The sequence below is a fragment of the Stenella coeruleoalba genome, assembly GCF_951394435.1.
Source record: "Stenella coeruleoalba genome assembly, chromosome: 11".
NCBI lineage: Eukaryota > Metazoa > Chordata > Mammalia > Artiodactyla > Delphinidae > Stenella > Stenella coeruleoalba.
The window spans coordinates 89,920,694-89,937,411 of record NC_137157.1 but is presented as its reverse complement, the minus strand read 5'-3'; the positions used below and the strand labels follow the sequence as shown (position 1 = coordinate 89,937,411).

General features: G+C 37.9%; 1 protein-coding gene across 1 annotated transcript in view; it reads left to right on the top strand.

Moving 5' to 3' along the window:
• Nucleotides 1–16,718, top strand: part of PTPRO (protein tyrosine phosphatase receptor type O) — a gene marked incomplete at its 5' end in the record, with an annotated part of 228,574 nt that overhangs the window by 134,247 nt on the left and 77,609 nt on the right. Inside the window, 4 exons of the mRNA XM_079936966.1 lie at nucleotides 347–499; nucleotides 2,134–2,577; nucleotides 4,534–4,695; nucleotides 8,752–8,948. Coding sequence (XP_079793092.1) covers nucleotides 347–499; nucleotides 2,134–2,577; nucleotides 4,534–4,695; nucleotides 8,752–8,948 — 956 coding nt within the window. The remainder of the gene's footprint in view (nucleotides 1–346; nucleotides 500–2,133; nucleotides 2,578–4,533; nucleotides 4,696–8,751; nucleotides 8,949–16,718) is intronic.

Sequence of the window (16,718 nt, the reverse complement as noted above, 5' to 3'; positions counted from 1 at the left end):
TCGTAAATTGGCAAAATACCTTGGGTTTTTATCTTAAAGTAAATGGCTAGCAGAAACTTAATCTCTACAATTTCTATATGTTATCTTCTCCACTTAATACACCAAATGTTATTATAATAAAGTTTTAATTCCAATTGTATCCAATTCTTGCAGAAAAAGCCTTTCAGTTTGTGTCCAAAACAATCCAAATTTTCATCTCTAGCCTTATATCAATTTTTTCTTACTGACCATGCCAGGAGTTGCAGGAAATATTATTTTATAGATAGTCATAATTGTTTGGAACTTTCTAGAAGTGTGTGGCATTTAGGAAACTGAAATTTTAATATAATTGTTTTTTTCTTCTCAGATTTCTTTAAGGGAAAAACAGTATTTAATCACTGGCTGCCAGGAATATGTTATAGTAATATCACCTTTCAGCTGGTATCTGAGGCAACTTTTAATAAAAGCACTCTTGTGGAGTACAGCGGTGTCAGTCATGAACCCAAACAGCACAGAACTGGTAAGTCTTCCAAAGAATCAAATTTAGTGAAAAAATAATTAAATTATATATTGTTATATATATACTTTCTATCATTCTAAGGAAAATTCTGTTCCAGAGCTAAGAAAGAAAATAAATATGTATTTTAGTAACCTAAAACAAATTTTCTATCAATGTAAAAGGAATTGAACAAAATATTCAATTCGAAAAATTTTAAATATGTCAATGAAATCATAGATTTATAATCTTTGAATTAAAAAAATTGTGTGATACTACCAAAAGTTATAATTAAGTAATTTAACTGGATCAAGTGCACATCATTTATTCTATAACCTGACAAAATACTCATATGACAGAAGAACAGATGTGGGAGGTTCTACTACAGATTATCAGATTATTAATTTTAGTAGCATCACTAATATGAAGCACAATCATAGGATGGATGGATGGATGGATGGATAGATGGTAGGTAGATGGAAGAATGGATGGGTAATATAAATATACACATACTAAATACCCATTGCCAATACCAATATGACTGATATTTTTCATGCCTAATGTCCTTAAGTATTCAGTAGGAATGCAGGAGACACAATTCATACAAACACTGGGAATGTGTTATAATAGATCACCTCTGAGACCCTGCCATTCTGAAATTCTAAGATGTGTTGAAAAATCTGAATTCTCATTAATTAGGCCAAAGCAAAGAAAATATTTCAGCTAAATTTTATTCACCTCACATCAACATCTAAGATTCTACTTGTAGTTTTTATTATTCAAGTAAAGAAACTAATTGAGCATCTTTCACCTGGGAGTTGTTTAAAGTACTGGGAGAGATGAAGACAAAGTCTGGTGCGATGGCTCCCTGTTCTTAAAAATGGTAGAGGTACTACTGGCACTCATACAAGGCAGAATGCAATAATAAATATTACTAAAGAGGTACAAACTTATGTAACAGCACAAAGGAGGGAGAGGTTAATTTTTATTAGAAGTTCATAGAAGAGGTGAGAGTCGAGCTGCTATCTGCAGGATGCATACAATCTTTTGCAGGTAGAGACCATGCAGTGTGCCTTCATAATTTTCTACAACTACAAAAGTATGATTCCATAGTTCATAAACTCATTTTGTGTGCATAGTTTCTATTTTAGAGAGATGAGGAGTGAAGCCATATTTCCAACATGCATGTTATTGTTTCTGAAGGCAATTCAGACATTTAACTCTCCTAAGTGCAACTATGTCATAGGGAGTATTTTTATCTTGATAGCTATAAAAACACTATAGTTGCTTTTTTTGTAAGAAAGATCTAGTGACAGAGACTCAGTTTTGAAAAAAAGAGATTGTGATAAGCTGAAAAATATGTATGTAACTCTACTTTGGAAGTGGTTAGATCACCACTTGGACAAGCATAGTATCACGAATTAATGTATCAATATTTGTAGTGTGACTGGTGATAAGCTAATGTGTGCACACTGTGTACAAAATCTTAGATGTATGTGTACTTGAAACCACATTTGTTCTTGATGTAAATTATCTATACAGTAAAAGTAAAATTAAACTTTACTTTCTAAATCTGCTTGTATGTTTGACTCATTAATAGATTAAGTATTCATTATAATAGTAAAAATACTTGAAAATGATAATTCTCTCTCTTACAGTCCCCTATCCTCCTCAAAATATCTCAGTTCGTATAGTAAACTTGAACAAAAACAACTGGGAAGAACAGAGTGGCAGTTTCCCAGAGGAATCGTTCATGAGATCACAAGATACAATGGGAAAAGACAAACTCTTCCATTTTACTGATGACACCCCTGAAATTCCCTCTGGCAACATTTCTTCTGGTTGGCCTGATTTTAACATCAGTGACTATGAAACCACATCCCAACCATATTGGTGGGACAGTGCATCTGCGACTCCTGAAAGCGAAGATGAATTTGTCAGTGTTCTTCCCATGGAATACGAAAATAACAATACACTCAGTGAGACTGAGAAATCGACGACCAGCTCTTTCTCTTTTTTCCCTGTCCAAATGATACTGAGTTGGTTACCACCAAAACCACCCACTGCATTTGATGGATTCCATATCCACATGGAAAGAGAAGGTAAAGTAATAGGAAATCAGAGGAAATAAGTAATGGTGCAAAGGAAAGGAAATTGAAGCTTTTAAAGATTACATTTAGAAAGAAAGACTGATGGTAGACAGTTAATATCTAAAGAAAGATGGTAAAGAAAAGGAAGAATTTAATTGAGTATCCAATGCAGACGGAAACCAGAAAACAAAAATGAACAGATTGGGTCAGAATCTGGTTTGGGTAGCTCATACATTGCAAGTACAGGCAACTGTATACATTTCATTACCTGACATTTCACCTACCCCAGGCAACTGAGGAAACTTTATATTTGGAAAGATTTTGAATTAAGGTTCTAACCATAACAAATTACAAAATATCCTGGAGAAATATTCTGTTTTCCAGTACCCAAATTTGTGAAGCACGCAGCAAAACAATCTTGCTGACAACCTGGCTACTTTCCCAAGAGTATCAGACCTGTGTCCTGCTTATCAAGCTACTCTTATTCCCCTTAGCGGGTGCCCCCTGAAACCAGCACCACTCACATTTTCCCAAAGAGAAGCTGGTAGTAGAATAGAAAATACATAACAACTGGTATTTCCACTCTAGCTGCTATATTATATATTGTATTCACTTAGCAACTGAGAGTTATTCTTTATATTTAACTCACTAATTAGCATTCAGTAAATTTGGATCATGAATCATATGTGAATTGTTGTTTGGTAGGTTTTCATAGTTATTTGTTGTTTGTTTTGTTTTATGCTTTCCAGTCTAGTAGTCTGGGTAGCAAAAGTTGTCAAGTTGCCAAACTGTGAGGTTAAATTGACAGCCTTATTTATAGGATAAGGTATTCAAATCATGTAGTCTTATATATGACGTATTGTTTGCCCCCATTTTATTCAATAGAATGAAATACAAGACCTGTGAATTCCTCTATACTAGAGTAGAGAGCAATCAACCATACCCAAATATTATATAACATTGAAATCCTTCGTCATTTCCAATTATCTGAGTCAAAATTCTTAACATTTGCCTGAAATTACTTGTATTGAAAAAAGTTCCCTTAATCTATCTTTTATTTTTCTATTCCTCAATATATTCTATGGAAAATAGGGTCTTATAATGCATACTTTTTTGTAACGCCTCTTTCCATGAAGGTTCGTTCATGCTTTTATCTGACTGTGCTGTGTTGTGCTGTAGTCACCAAATGATAACAACTTCAAATGAACAAGCAGCAGCAGGTGGGCTTTGAAGCAATGCAAAAATCATTTTTACTTTTAAAATTTCTGAGAGCAAATCAATGAAGCAAAAATATTACAAGTGTCAGAAAAATGTATCAAGAGGATTATTTCTAAACAGAGATAATTCAATATATTTTAAGACACTTCTGGATATTTAATGCTACCACAAAGAACTTGTACAACATTTGTTACTGTTTTTTTAATCCTTGTTATCCAAATGAGAATGTTGATTATTGCTATTTTTTCCTAACATTATACTTCTATTTTGTGTATATAACTTCATTGGCTGACAGTAGGTAAGAATGCAGTATATATCCATCCCTAGTTTTATTGATTAGTGCACCATATTTTAATTTGGTTATTTAAAACTATTGTAAAAAATAACTTGAACTCAGTCACCATTTTTTTGGGGGGGGGCGGGGTACGTGGGCCTCTCATTGTTGTGGCCTCTCCCGTTGCGGAGCACAGGCTCCGGACGCGCAGGCTCAGCGGTCATGGCTCACGGGATCTCCCCGGACCTGGGCACGAACCCATGTCCCCTGCGTCGGCAGGCGGACTCTCAACCACTGCGCCACCAGGGAAGCCCTAGTCACCTTTTTTAATAGTAATTTGAGAGGTATAATTCAACTTGACAAAAGGAAGGAGGAAAAATTTAAAAAAATACTTTTTTTTAAATTAATTGACTTCTATAGCCAAGGCTGTTCCAGATATCAATTCATATATATTCTCTTTTTTATCCATGATTTAGAAAACTTTACTGAATATTTGACAGTGGATGAAGAGGCACACGAATTTGTTGCAGAACTGAAGGAGCCTGGGAAATATAAGTTATCTGTTACAACCTTCAGTTCCTCAGGATCTTGTGAAATTCGAAACAGCGAGTCAGCAAAATCACTCAGTTTTTATATCAGTAAGTACCAAAAAGATTATTTTGCACTTACAGAGGAGCTAGAAAAGTGGAACTGGTGAGATTCATGATGTTCAGGCATCGATTATGCATCAAACCTTAGAGACCCTGAGAATTCTTCCAGATCATGAGAGGCCCGGATCCGTGAGATTTTGACAGCAGGAAAATATATGTATGTTTCATAGTAGCAAACCTACCCAGGGATTTAACTTGAGGCTATTTTAAAATTATTGTGGTAATTGAACATTTATTAAACTGACCTTCCACACTAGTGATAACAAAGTCTCCAAGGACGTGGACACATAGTTTGGGAAAGAGGACTCTTGTTCGAGGCCATAATGAAAATTGATATTGTTTTTCTGTGTGAAAAGTCTCATTAGAGTATGAAGCTTACGGAGCTCGAAAGAAAGAGAGATTGAGGTGTAGTGAGACCTAGGTGGTCTCCAAAAGTTAGCACAAGACTGAGCTAGAGCATCATGAATACTCTAATAACAAGTCTTAGGGCATCTTCTACCAATTCCATCAGGGATAATAGCAGAGCAATAACTAGCCTCTAAAAGCTACACAAATAGTGTATGTCTGTAATGTTTTCTGCTAATCTGACTATGCTTACCAGAAGTTGAGAGGCCAAAAACCAGTTTCCTAGCTTATAAGGAGTTAAATGTGCCTCTGACCAGCAGAAAGAAGAACCAGAAGGGAATGGATAAAAACTGAGTTCCGAGAAGGAGGGTCACCATACTCTATCACCTCCTTCAAAAGCAAATTACCACCTTTCATCAGATGATCCTCAAAAAGATGGACAGGGGAAGGAGGAGGGGGGCAGAGAGAAGAGATCAGTATTTTTGTTTGTTTGCTTTTTAAGGAATTTTGCCTTTTTTTTTTTTAATTTATTTATGGCTGTGTTGGGTCTTTGTTTCTGTGCGAGGGCTTTCTCTAGTTGTGGCAAGTGGGGGCCACTCCTCATCGCGGTGCGTGGGCTTCTCACTCTCGCGGCCTCTTTTGTTGTGGAGCACAGGCTCCAGACGCGCAGGCTCAGTAGTTGTGGCTCACGGGCCTAGTTGCTCCGCGGCATGTGGGATCCTCCCAGACCAGGGCTTGAACCCGCGTTCCCTGCATTAGCAGGCAGACCCTCAACCACTGCGTCACCAGGGAAGCCCAAGATCAGTTTACTTAGCAGCTTAAAAATGTTGAAAATATCCCATACAACAATTTTACTTAAGAAACCAAAAATGTCACCACTGGTGAAAAGGCTTGAAATATCCACTGAACGTGCAGAAAAAATATCTGTGATTGCCTTGCATGTCTTTCAGTTATGGGCAATCTTTGACGTGACATCACTTGAGAATGAGAGCAAAGTTTAGTATCCAGTTCTTCCCATGAGGCTAAATATGTTTCATTAACCCAGAGATTTCCTTGTCTGCCAGCAGAGATCCACTGCAAGTTACAGGAAAACTCCCACAACTCCTCTGGCCATTAGCTCTTCCCTTCTCTGAATTTCTACTGTGTATCATAGTGTACAAGACAAAATACAGAGCTTCTCTGAGTGTGGTATTTTTCTAGATGTATTTTATTTGTGTACATCCTGCTTCTCATACCAAATTACAAAACCCTAGGCTGGGGTTAAACTCTTTGCTTATCTGTTAATTCTGTTGCACATTCGACAAACATTTATTGAGCAATTTTCCAGTGTCAAGCACTCTGCCCTGTTCCTAGAGTATCCAGTTGACCAGAGCTGCTGAGAATGTGTCAGAATTGCTCAAACATATGATTATTTCAAAAAGATGCATATTAATGTTCATCTAGGAAAATATAGGGCACTAGAAATTTTGCTATTTCTCTGCCAATAAAAATCTTTTTAGAGCTTCAGATATGATGTTCTGCGGTAATGAGTTATTCAGGTGTACTCTGTATATGCCTTTGATTTTAAAAGGATACTGGGGGCTTCCCTGGTGGCGCAGTGGTTGAAAGTCCGCCTGCCGATGCAGGGGACACGGGTTCACACCCCGGTCCAGGAAGATCCCACGTGCTGCGGAGCGGCTGGGCCCGTGAGCCATGGCCGCTGAGCCTGCGCGTCCGGAGCCTGTGCTCCGCAACGGGAGAGGCCACAGCGGTGAGAGGCAACAGCGGTGAGAGGCCCGCGTACCGCAAATAAATAAATAAATAAATAAATAAATAAAAGGATACTGAATTTGTGTAGTTTTGAAGGTTTTACTCAGAGATAAAAATTAAGGTAGAAATTTACATTAGTCTCCCAATAGCCTCATGAAGGGAATATTTCTCTTATCCCCATTTGTCACTTGAAAAAAAATACTGAGTCACAGAAAGTTTAGCAAATTGGTGTCAGAAGAAGAATTAGATTCTAGAAATATTTAATAGCAAAGTCCATTTCCATGGAGCCTGCAGTGACCTATTATCTTGGGTTGATTATCGGGTCAGTCCTAATGTAAAGACATTAAGTGAGTGAATTCATTTTGCCTCCCCCCACCTTCTCTCTCCATGCCCCCACTACCTCAGTAATCATCATAACAGTAATAACACTTCACATTTAGATAGTTCTCTAACACATTATAATCTCATCTGATCCCATCGACAGTCCTGTGAAGTAGACTAATCAGAGAGTATCATGATAAGTTATCACAAAGCCCCAACCCAGGAGACAGGAGTTCTAGGTTGGTTCCCAAACATTACTAGCTCTGTGACATTAGGAAGTTCATTCACATCTCTGGCCTCCAGTTTCCTCATCAGTAAAACAAAGCATTGAAAATCTAAAGTCCTTTTCAATCCTAACATTCTATGATTTGTCCATTTGACAGATGCAATGACTGAGATTCAGTGTAGTTAAGTCATTTGCCCAAGCTTGCATTGCTAATAATGAGCAAAACTGAGTTTGGGGCCAACTTTCCTGTCTCCAGACCCATGCTTTTCACTCTTTCATAGTGATCCAGGAAGTTTTATACAGGGGTTAAGAGCATGGATTTTGGAACCAGACTTCCTATGCATGAATCCCAGCTCTACTTCTGCTATCTCTGCCTCGATTTCCTCATCTGAAAGTGAAATCAATCCTAGTACTTATCTCGTAGGTTAGTTAAGAAAATTAAAGGATTAAAATATGTAAACACATATAAACTTAAAACAGAGCCTGGCACGCAGCGAGTCCTACCACTCTTTGCCATCATCATTATTATTATCCTTTTTATTGTTGTTTTTTCCCTTACCCAATTAACCATGAGCCTGGGACTGCCCTTCCCAACAGAGCCGCTTTCTCCTTCCCCTCTCCGGGGCTCAGGAATACAGCTTCCCATGAGGGAACTGAGAAATGTACACTAAGCAAATAAAAGAAGTTGCACATTTGCATTTTAACAATGCCTTTCAGGAGATAATAATCACCTTAACATTTCTTGGGTCCTCATGATGTGTCAGGCACTGTGCTAATAACCACTTTGGAAATTTAAGAGAACAAAGCTAATGGCGGGCACTTTCAGGGAGATATTTTATAATGAGGAGCCCACCGTGTCCTCAAATTATCAGCCAGGTTTCCGCCAGCTTCTATAATTGAGCCCGTCTGTTGCCTGTTTCTTCTCTAAGGTAGTCACACCCTGCCTCTTTGATCCTGCTGTCACCAAATTAAAAATTTTCCCATGATTGTGGTAGAGGCTAATTTGAATCTCAACATAATTATTTCTAGAGACTGAAGATCCTAACAGCAAAGGAATTATAAATACTCATGAAATGCCACACTGCCACACATACTGTTTGTTAAAAGAGAAGTAAATTCTCTCTGGTGAAGAATTTACCAGAATAATCTCAGAGGCACGTAACAACTGAAGTGGAGCTTCTGTCTCTCAGTAGAACTGGTTTGGTGGCTGCTGCCAGGATGTTGCTTAGGTCAAAGGGGAGGTCACCCAGTGGAGACTGTAGCTAAGCAGAGAATGTAAAGACCTACCAGCCTGGCTGCCAATATTACTTGGAGTATCTCTGTAAGGACAAAAGGGAAACAACACGATTTTTAGAACTAGAATCTTGTACCTCAACCAGCTCAGCGTCTGATTTGATGTCCAGGTCCTTCAGGAGAGTGGATCGAAGAACTCACTGAGAAGCCCCAGCATGTGAGTGTCCACGTTCTAAGCTCAACCACTGCCTTGATGTCCTGGACGTCTTCCCAAGAAAACTACAACAGCACCATCGTGTCTGTGGTGTCACTCACCTGCCAGAAACAAAAGGAGAGCCAGAGGCTAGAAAAGCAGTACTGTACTCAGGTAAAGGAATTGGAAGGGCAGACTGGCTCACTCACCTCCTGCAGCCCAGCCTCGCGGGGGATGCAAGGGGGCCGCCAATGGCAAAAAGCTGTGCTGAGGTCTCCCAGGTGCGTCCCCGGCAGTGTTACCAAGAGTGGGGGAGGAGCTAGGAAATCAATGCGCGAGGCTCTTCGATCACAGTCGCCTTCCTTTTCCCTCTTAGAACTACCATCTTCCTTTTACTTAATTCCTCATTCAAGAGAATATACTGCACATCTACGATGTGCCGGGTACTGGGATAGATGGTGAGGATCTAGACAATTCTTACACGTCTTGCTTTGGCTGAGTTTATAATCCAGTGAGAACAATGGTAAGTGAACATATAATTACTGCAGAGTATAAAATAAGTCCTAGGCTAAAAGGAAATGATCGAGAGGTCATATGAGCTCGCAGAAAGAAGGGCATGAATAAATATGGATTGGGGCAAGAGGATTTGGAAACTGCTCAGAACTTCCCCCAGGGGAGGAGATAACGAAGCAGAAGGTTTGGGGGAGGTTTTATTTGCTTGTTTTATTTTTTTCCCATTGTTTCTTGTTATTTTAACTGTAAAATAAGGCATGCTCACTGAAAAAATAGTTCAAAAATTTAAAGTACATAAAGTGAAAACTACCCCCTCACTAATCATAACTGAAGGGTTTTGAAGGATAAATAGGCGTTAGCTGAGCACAAGTGGCGGGTTGGGGGGGGAGGGGCAAGTGGAAACACTTGGGAATCAGTAGTTCTGGGCGTGGCTATGGAATGAACACCACTCCTGATCTTCAGTCCTGAATGAAACCACCAGCCTGGGTCCCGGAGCAGACTTTGCTCTCAGATGCCCTAAATACCCACAGGAATCCTGGAGCCCAGTCCTGTTTTCCTAAAACCTGGATTTATTCTTTTCATAAGATCAAAGGTACTGATTCTTGGTGTCTTACAAACACAGTATTTTCTTGCCTAAAGGAAAAAAATTAAACTTTCAATTTGTGTGGAGTACAGTGGAAATATAATACGCAGTCAAAAAAGATGTTTGCTGTGTGAAAGCTATTTAGAGTGTTTCCATTTATGCCATGAAAATTAGGCATTTAGCGTAATTCAAAGGGTGAAAAATTTTTAATTAATAAGATGAATTCAGGAATCACGGCCTTTGGAGCTCTTGAAAGCCTTAGAGGGCTGAGATAAGCCCAACTTGAAGGTGAGGCTATCTCTCGGCTTGAATTAATGAGTAAATATGCTAAACAGTTCAGCTAGTAATCACAGCTCACTGAGAAGCTTATTAGCTTCCTTCCCTGAAGGTATGCAGCATGGCTGACTCTGCATTAATAGAAAATGTGTCCTGCCTGCAGGACATGACCTAGAACTTGACTGCTCTCAGGTGTGGTTTTTCTTGTCCCACCTAATGTGTAAGTTTCGTATGTTAACATAGAAGCCAAAGGCTAAAAGTATAAATAGATATTGTAAATTATAAATGAACCAGAAAAGGCCGGTCTAAGTGCACTTTTTTTTTTTTTTTTTGCGGTACGCGGGCCTCTCACTGTTGTGGCCTCTCCCGTTGCGGAGCACAGGCTCCGGACGCGCAGGCTCAGCCGCCATGGCTCACGGGCCCAGCCGCTCTGCGGCATGTGGGATTTTCCCGGACTGGGGCACGAACCCGTGTCCCCTGTACCGGCAGGCGGACTTTCAACCGCTGCGCCACCAGGGAAGCCCCTAAGTACACTTTGACAATGGCTTCTTGAAATGTAGACATGAAGCTGTTAAGGATTATAGGCAAGGAGGACAGTATTTGAAGTGGAGGGTGGAAACTAGACCACTAGTGCTAGGCGTTATCTCAATTACTGCAAGAAGATTGTGTTATTATTACATCATCATCATTACACACACACACACACACACACACACACACACACACACACACATTTTCAAAGAAGGAAACATCAGTGCAAAAATCTCAAAAATTGGCCTAGATCCATGTACCCATTAATCAAAGGAATCCAGAAGACATTCTCGCCAGGATTGGTCTGACTTAGGTTATTTCTTGAAGCAAGCATTATCCAGAAAGAAAAAAATAATAACATTTCTTTAGTTCTACAGTCAGTGGTACGGTGCTATGTTAAATAGAAAATTCAAAACGCAGCTCAAAAAGAAGAGTGATTCCAAAGCCAAACACAGATGAATAATTAATCACCATGTTTCACTCCCTTATACTTTCATTCTCCTTACTTTTCCTCTACCATCATCTCATCACCCGTACCACAGGATCATTGCTGTACCGATTACCTAGATCGTTCATGAGATTCGCCGCTATTGCCCCTGATCCTTCCCACAGCTTGATTGATTTCTGTGTTCTATAGCGGGTCCTGTGTGAGATGCTAGAAATAAGAACAAATTTGATTTGAACCTTGACTTCATGAAGCTTAGAGTCTGGCCTTCCGTGTAGGTACATTGGTACCCCTTAATTTGAATTTGTCCTCATTATATATATGTTCATCCTGTCTGGTTTCTGTTTTGTGTGTGTGTTTATAAGCAAATGTTCGTGGAGAAGGGAGTTTTGTGATGTAACCCTTCTAACAACCATTGTAGTGCTATTCATTAATAAATCTACGTTGATATGTTAAACGTAAAGCCAGTGCCCAATGTTTTATATGAAGGACCCAGTCAATTCTTTGAAGTAAGTGTGCTTCTGGCATTTTCTCCAAAGTCTCACACACAGTCGTGAACTTCAGAATTAAGAAGCATCATGTAATATATGGATATGCATTTATTTTTATATGTGATCTGCTTGGTCCATAAAAGTTCGGTGACAGTTTATAGGAATGTATAATAACTAAGTGACTAAATCAGAAAGAAAGACCAATCGATCTATTAGCTTTACGAAAGAGGAAATGATAGAGCTAAGAGGCCGAATATTTAAAAGACCTGCCCAAAGTCACACAACTGATTAGTATCAGAGCTGAGACCCCAGCTCAAGTGATCTGACTTCCAGGCGAGTGTTGCTTCTGGCGGATTGCAGGTGATATACTAGGGGAAGGTCGCCCTCACCGCTCATCCTGATAGAGTCAAGAGTACTGACTAAAAGCATAGACTCTAGAATTAAACAGACTTGGGTTTCAGACCTGATTTTAACAGCTTCCAGCTCTGAGTCCCTTTCTTTATAAATCTTAGCGTCTTAATCTGTAATGTAAGGAGAAGCATAACCTACCTCATAGAGTTGTAACAAAGATAAAAGGACTTGATGCTTAATGCAATGTCTGGAACATAGTAATGTGCACCAGATTGTTAACTTTTATTATTATGCAAACCTAACTGAATACTTTTTGTATCAAGGCAAGAAGATATAGAGGTTCTAGAGGTTCTCTGTAGAAAGCAGAGTAACTGTAATGAATGTACAGAAAGGGCTAATGGAAAGAGGATCACCTAGTATAGAAATAAGACCATTTCAGACTGAAAGGAACTCTCACCGTCATCTGGTTTAACCTCGTTATTTAACAGTCTATCAAATATTTCCTATGTTCTGTGGTACATCTTTCCTTCTATTTCTTCAGCTGAGGAGGGATAGGACTGGTGCCTAGCTGGAGGTATATTAGGCTGAACCGATTCTCTGGAATGGAGATTAAGCCAGTCAGAAATGAGAGAGAGAAAATATTGGATTGCAAAGATGGGGTGAAAATGAGGGGAGGAGTGTGGAGTAATCTTCTAGAGAATAAAGCACATGTTATTTAGTAAGTAGCATACAGGAGCATTTCCCCTTCCCACCTCCAGTCCACCTCTAAATAAGTCCAGGATAAATAAAAAGGTATGAAGGAATAGAAGTGATATAGGTAGCTCAGCAAATATTCAAAACTTAGGGGGAAATTAGTTTATAATTTGTCACCAAGGTCTTGGGCAATATCATTTGCCTTCTCATGTTTTTAGTAGTGTAATATATATACACATTGTTGGTTCTTATTTTTTTTTAAGGCAGTGTAATTTTTCTAAGATGAACTTATTATGAGAGTATATTTAAGTGGTTATGATTCCAGGAAGTCATTTGAATAATTAAAATCAACAACTGCCTAAAATATTATCAAACCAAAGAAACTTTAACCTCACCCTGAAACAATCTACACTCTGTGTTATTCTAAATATTCTAAATGAGTGATTAATGAGCAAGGTTCGATTTGCAGGTATGTTCACATGTCTACAATGTTTGTGAAGTTTAAAAGAAAAGTTTGGAGTAATGTCGATAATATAATACCTATATGGTTCAATATCATATTATTTGTGTATATATGTATCAAGGAGGGCTTAGAAGATTGCCTGCCAAGAAGTGGGAAATGGTGAGAGGAGGACAGAAAGACTTCCAATTGACTTCATTTGCTCTTCTATGGTGTGAGCAATTTTTACAATGATCATTATTAGTTTTATTACTTAAAAATACATTCTAAAGAGATAAAACAGTACTGCTGGCTCTGCAAAACATGTGTTCTTATGCGTAGTTTGTCTCTTCAGGAAGTGCTCTATTAGATGAGATGTCAAACTCTGTTTAGATGGCTTCCAGGAGAATCAAAATTCTAGAACATGGGCAAGAAATACTGACATGAGTGTAAATAGGAAAGAAAAGGTGGAAATGCTCATTTATTAACTCAGTTTAATCTTATTTTGATCAAGTTATTGGAAAAGAAACTTTGGTGTGCTGTTTCCTTACTTACATGTAGAACAAGTTGTACCAGTTCAAATTATACAATTTCTACTGTGTAGAATCATTGTTTAGTATTGAAAAAGTTTAACATTTATATCATATAACCATAACTATGTTTTTATAGTTTTATATAACATGTTATATATATATGTTTTATATATATGTTTATATATATGTTTTATATAAAATGTTTTATATAACATTTATATCACATAAACATAACTATGTTTATTCTTAAACTCATGATGAGACACAAAAAACTTACAGCATAGGTAAGTTGTCAACAATATTCTTCTTCATTGATTCATGCTCCTTTCTGTAGCAATTTTACAATTTTAGGTACTCGAGATGCCAAAAAGTTAATGAGTAGTAAGAGTTAACTTTATTGATACTCTAGTTTAAGGATCTAACACTCTACTAGGTATGTTACCTATAGTTTATCAATGAGGAAGTCAAGGTAAGAATTATAAAGAGATTAAAAATTACAAATAAATTCCCATGCTTACAAGGTGTGAAGTCAGGATTTGATCTCAGGCAGTCTAATAGAGAGCCTGTGTTGGTTCCACTAAGCAAAACTGTCTAAAATATCAGAGGCACTAACGGGCAAAGGAGCACATTTCTTAACCTATTAGTTAAACATCAATTCTTATGCATGCCAACATTCAATATTAATAAATACATTTTACTCATCTGTCTGTTCACACTACTTTTCTCTATATGGTATTTTTTCCATAGCTAGAAGGTTTTTTAAAAAGGAACAGTAGAAGAGCTCATCTAAATGAGAGATGTTCTCTACAACATTATTTTATTGGGTCACAGTAGCCTTGCAAAGTGCTAACTGCTATTACCTTTTTTTATTGAAGTATAATAGATTCACAGTATTATATTACTTTCAGCTATATAGCATAGTGATTCAATATTTTTTTAACATTTTTATTGGGGTATAATTGCTTTACAATGATGTGTTAGTTTCTGCTTTATAACAAAGTGAATCAGCTATACATATATATATGTATATGCCCATATCTCCTCCCTCTTGCGTCTCCCTCCCACCCTCCCTATCCCACCCCTCTAGGTGGTCACAAAGCACCAAGCTGATCTCCCTGTGCTATGCAGCTGCTTCCCACTAGCTATCTGTTTTATATTCAGTAGTATATATAAGTCCATGCCACTCTCTCACTTTGTCCCAGTTTACACTTCCCCCTCCCCATATCCTCAAGTCCATTCTCTACGTCTGTGTCTTTATTCCTGTCCTGCCCCTAGGTTCTTCAGAACAATTTTTTTTTAAGATTCCATATATATGTGTTAGCGTAGGTTATTTGTTTTTCTCTTTCTGACTTACTTCACTCTGTATGACAGACTCTAGGTCCACCCACCTCACTACAAATAACTCAGTTTCGTTTCTTTTTATGGCTGAGTAATATTCCATTGTATATATGTGCCACATCTTCTTTATCCATTCATCTATTGATGAACACTTAGGTTGCTCCCATGTCCTGGCTATTTTAAATACAGCTGCAATGAACATTGTGATACATGACTCTTTTTGAATTATGGTTTTCTCAGGATATATGCCCAGTAGTGGGATTGCTGGGTCATAAGGTAGTTCTATTTTTAGTTTTTTGAGGAACCTCCATACTGTTCCCCATAGAGGCTGTACCAATTTACATTCCCACCAACAGTGCAAGAGGGTCCCTTTTCTCCACGCCCTCTCCAGCATTTATTGTTTGTAGATTTTTTGATGATGGTCATTATGACCAGTGTGAGGTGATACCTCATTGTAGTTTTGATTTGCATTTCTCTAATGATTAGTGATGTTGAGCATCCTTTCATGTGTTTGTTGGCAATCTGTATATCTTCTTTGGAGAAATGTCTATTTAGATCTCCTGCCCATTTTTTGATTGGGTTGTTTGTTTTTGTGATATTGAGCTGCATGAGCTGCTTGTAAATTTTGGAGATTAATCCTTTGTCAGTTGCTTTGTTTGCAAATATTTTCTCCCAATCTGAGGGTTGTCTTTTCATCTTTTTTATGGTTTCCTTTGCTGTGGAAAAGCTTTTAAGTTTCATTAGATCCCATTTGTTTATTTTTGTTTTTATTTCCGTTTGTCTAGGAGGTGGATCAAAAAGGATCGTGCTGTGATTTATGTCATAGGGTGTTCTGCCTATGCTTTCCTCTAAGAGTTTTATAGTGTCTGGCCTTACATTTAGGCCTTTAATCCATTTTGAGTTTATTTTTGTGTATGATGTTAGGGAGTGTTTAATTTCCTTCTTTTATTCCAGTTTTCCCAGTACCACTTATTGAAGAGGCTGTCTTTTCTCCATTGTATACTCTTGCCTCCTTTATCAAAGACAAGGTGACCATATGTGTGTGAGTTTATCTCTGGGCTTTCTATCCTGTTCCATTGATCTATATTTCTGTTTTTGTGGCAGTACCATACTGTCATGATTATTGTAGCTTTGTAGTATAGTCTGAAGTCAGGGAGTCTGACTCCTCCAGCTCCATTTTTCTTTCTCAAGATTGTTTTGGCTATTAGGGGTCTTTTGTGTTTCCATACAAATTGTGCAATTTTTTTGTTCCAGTTCTGTGAAAAATGCCATTGGTAGTTTGATAGGGATTGCGTTGAATCTGTAGATTGCTTTAGGTAGTACAGTTATTTTCACAGTGTTGATTCTTCCAATCCAAGAACATAGTATATCTCTCCATTTGTTTGTATCATCTTTAATTTCTTTCATCAGTGTCTTATAGTTTTCTGCATACAGGTCTTTTGTCTCCTTAGGTAGGTTTATTCCTAAGTATTTTATTCTTTTCGTTGCCATGGTAAATGAGAGTGTTTCCTTAATTTCTCTTTCAGATTTTTCATCATTAGTGTATAGGAATGCAAGAGATTTCTGTGCATTAATTTTGTATCCTGCTACTCTGCCAAATTCATTGATTAGATCTAGTAGTTTTCTGGTAGCATCTTTAGGATTCTCTATGTATAGTATCATGTCATCTGCAAACAGTGACAGTTTTATTTCTACTTTTCCAATTTGGATTCCTTTATTTCTTTTTCTTCTCTGATTGCTGTGGCTAAAAC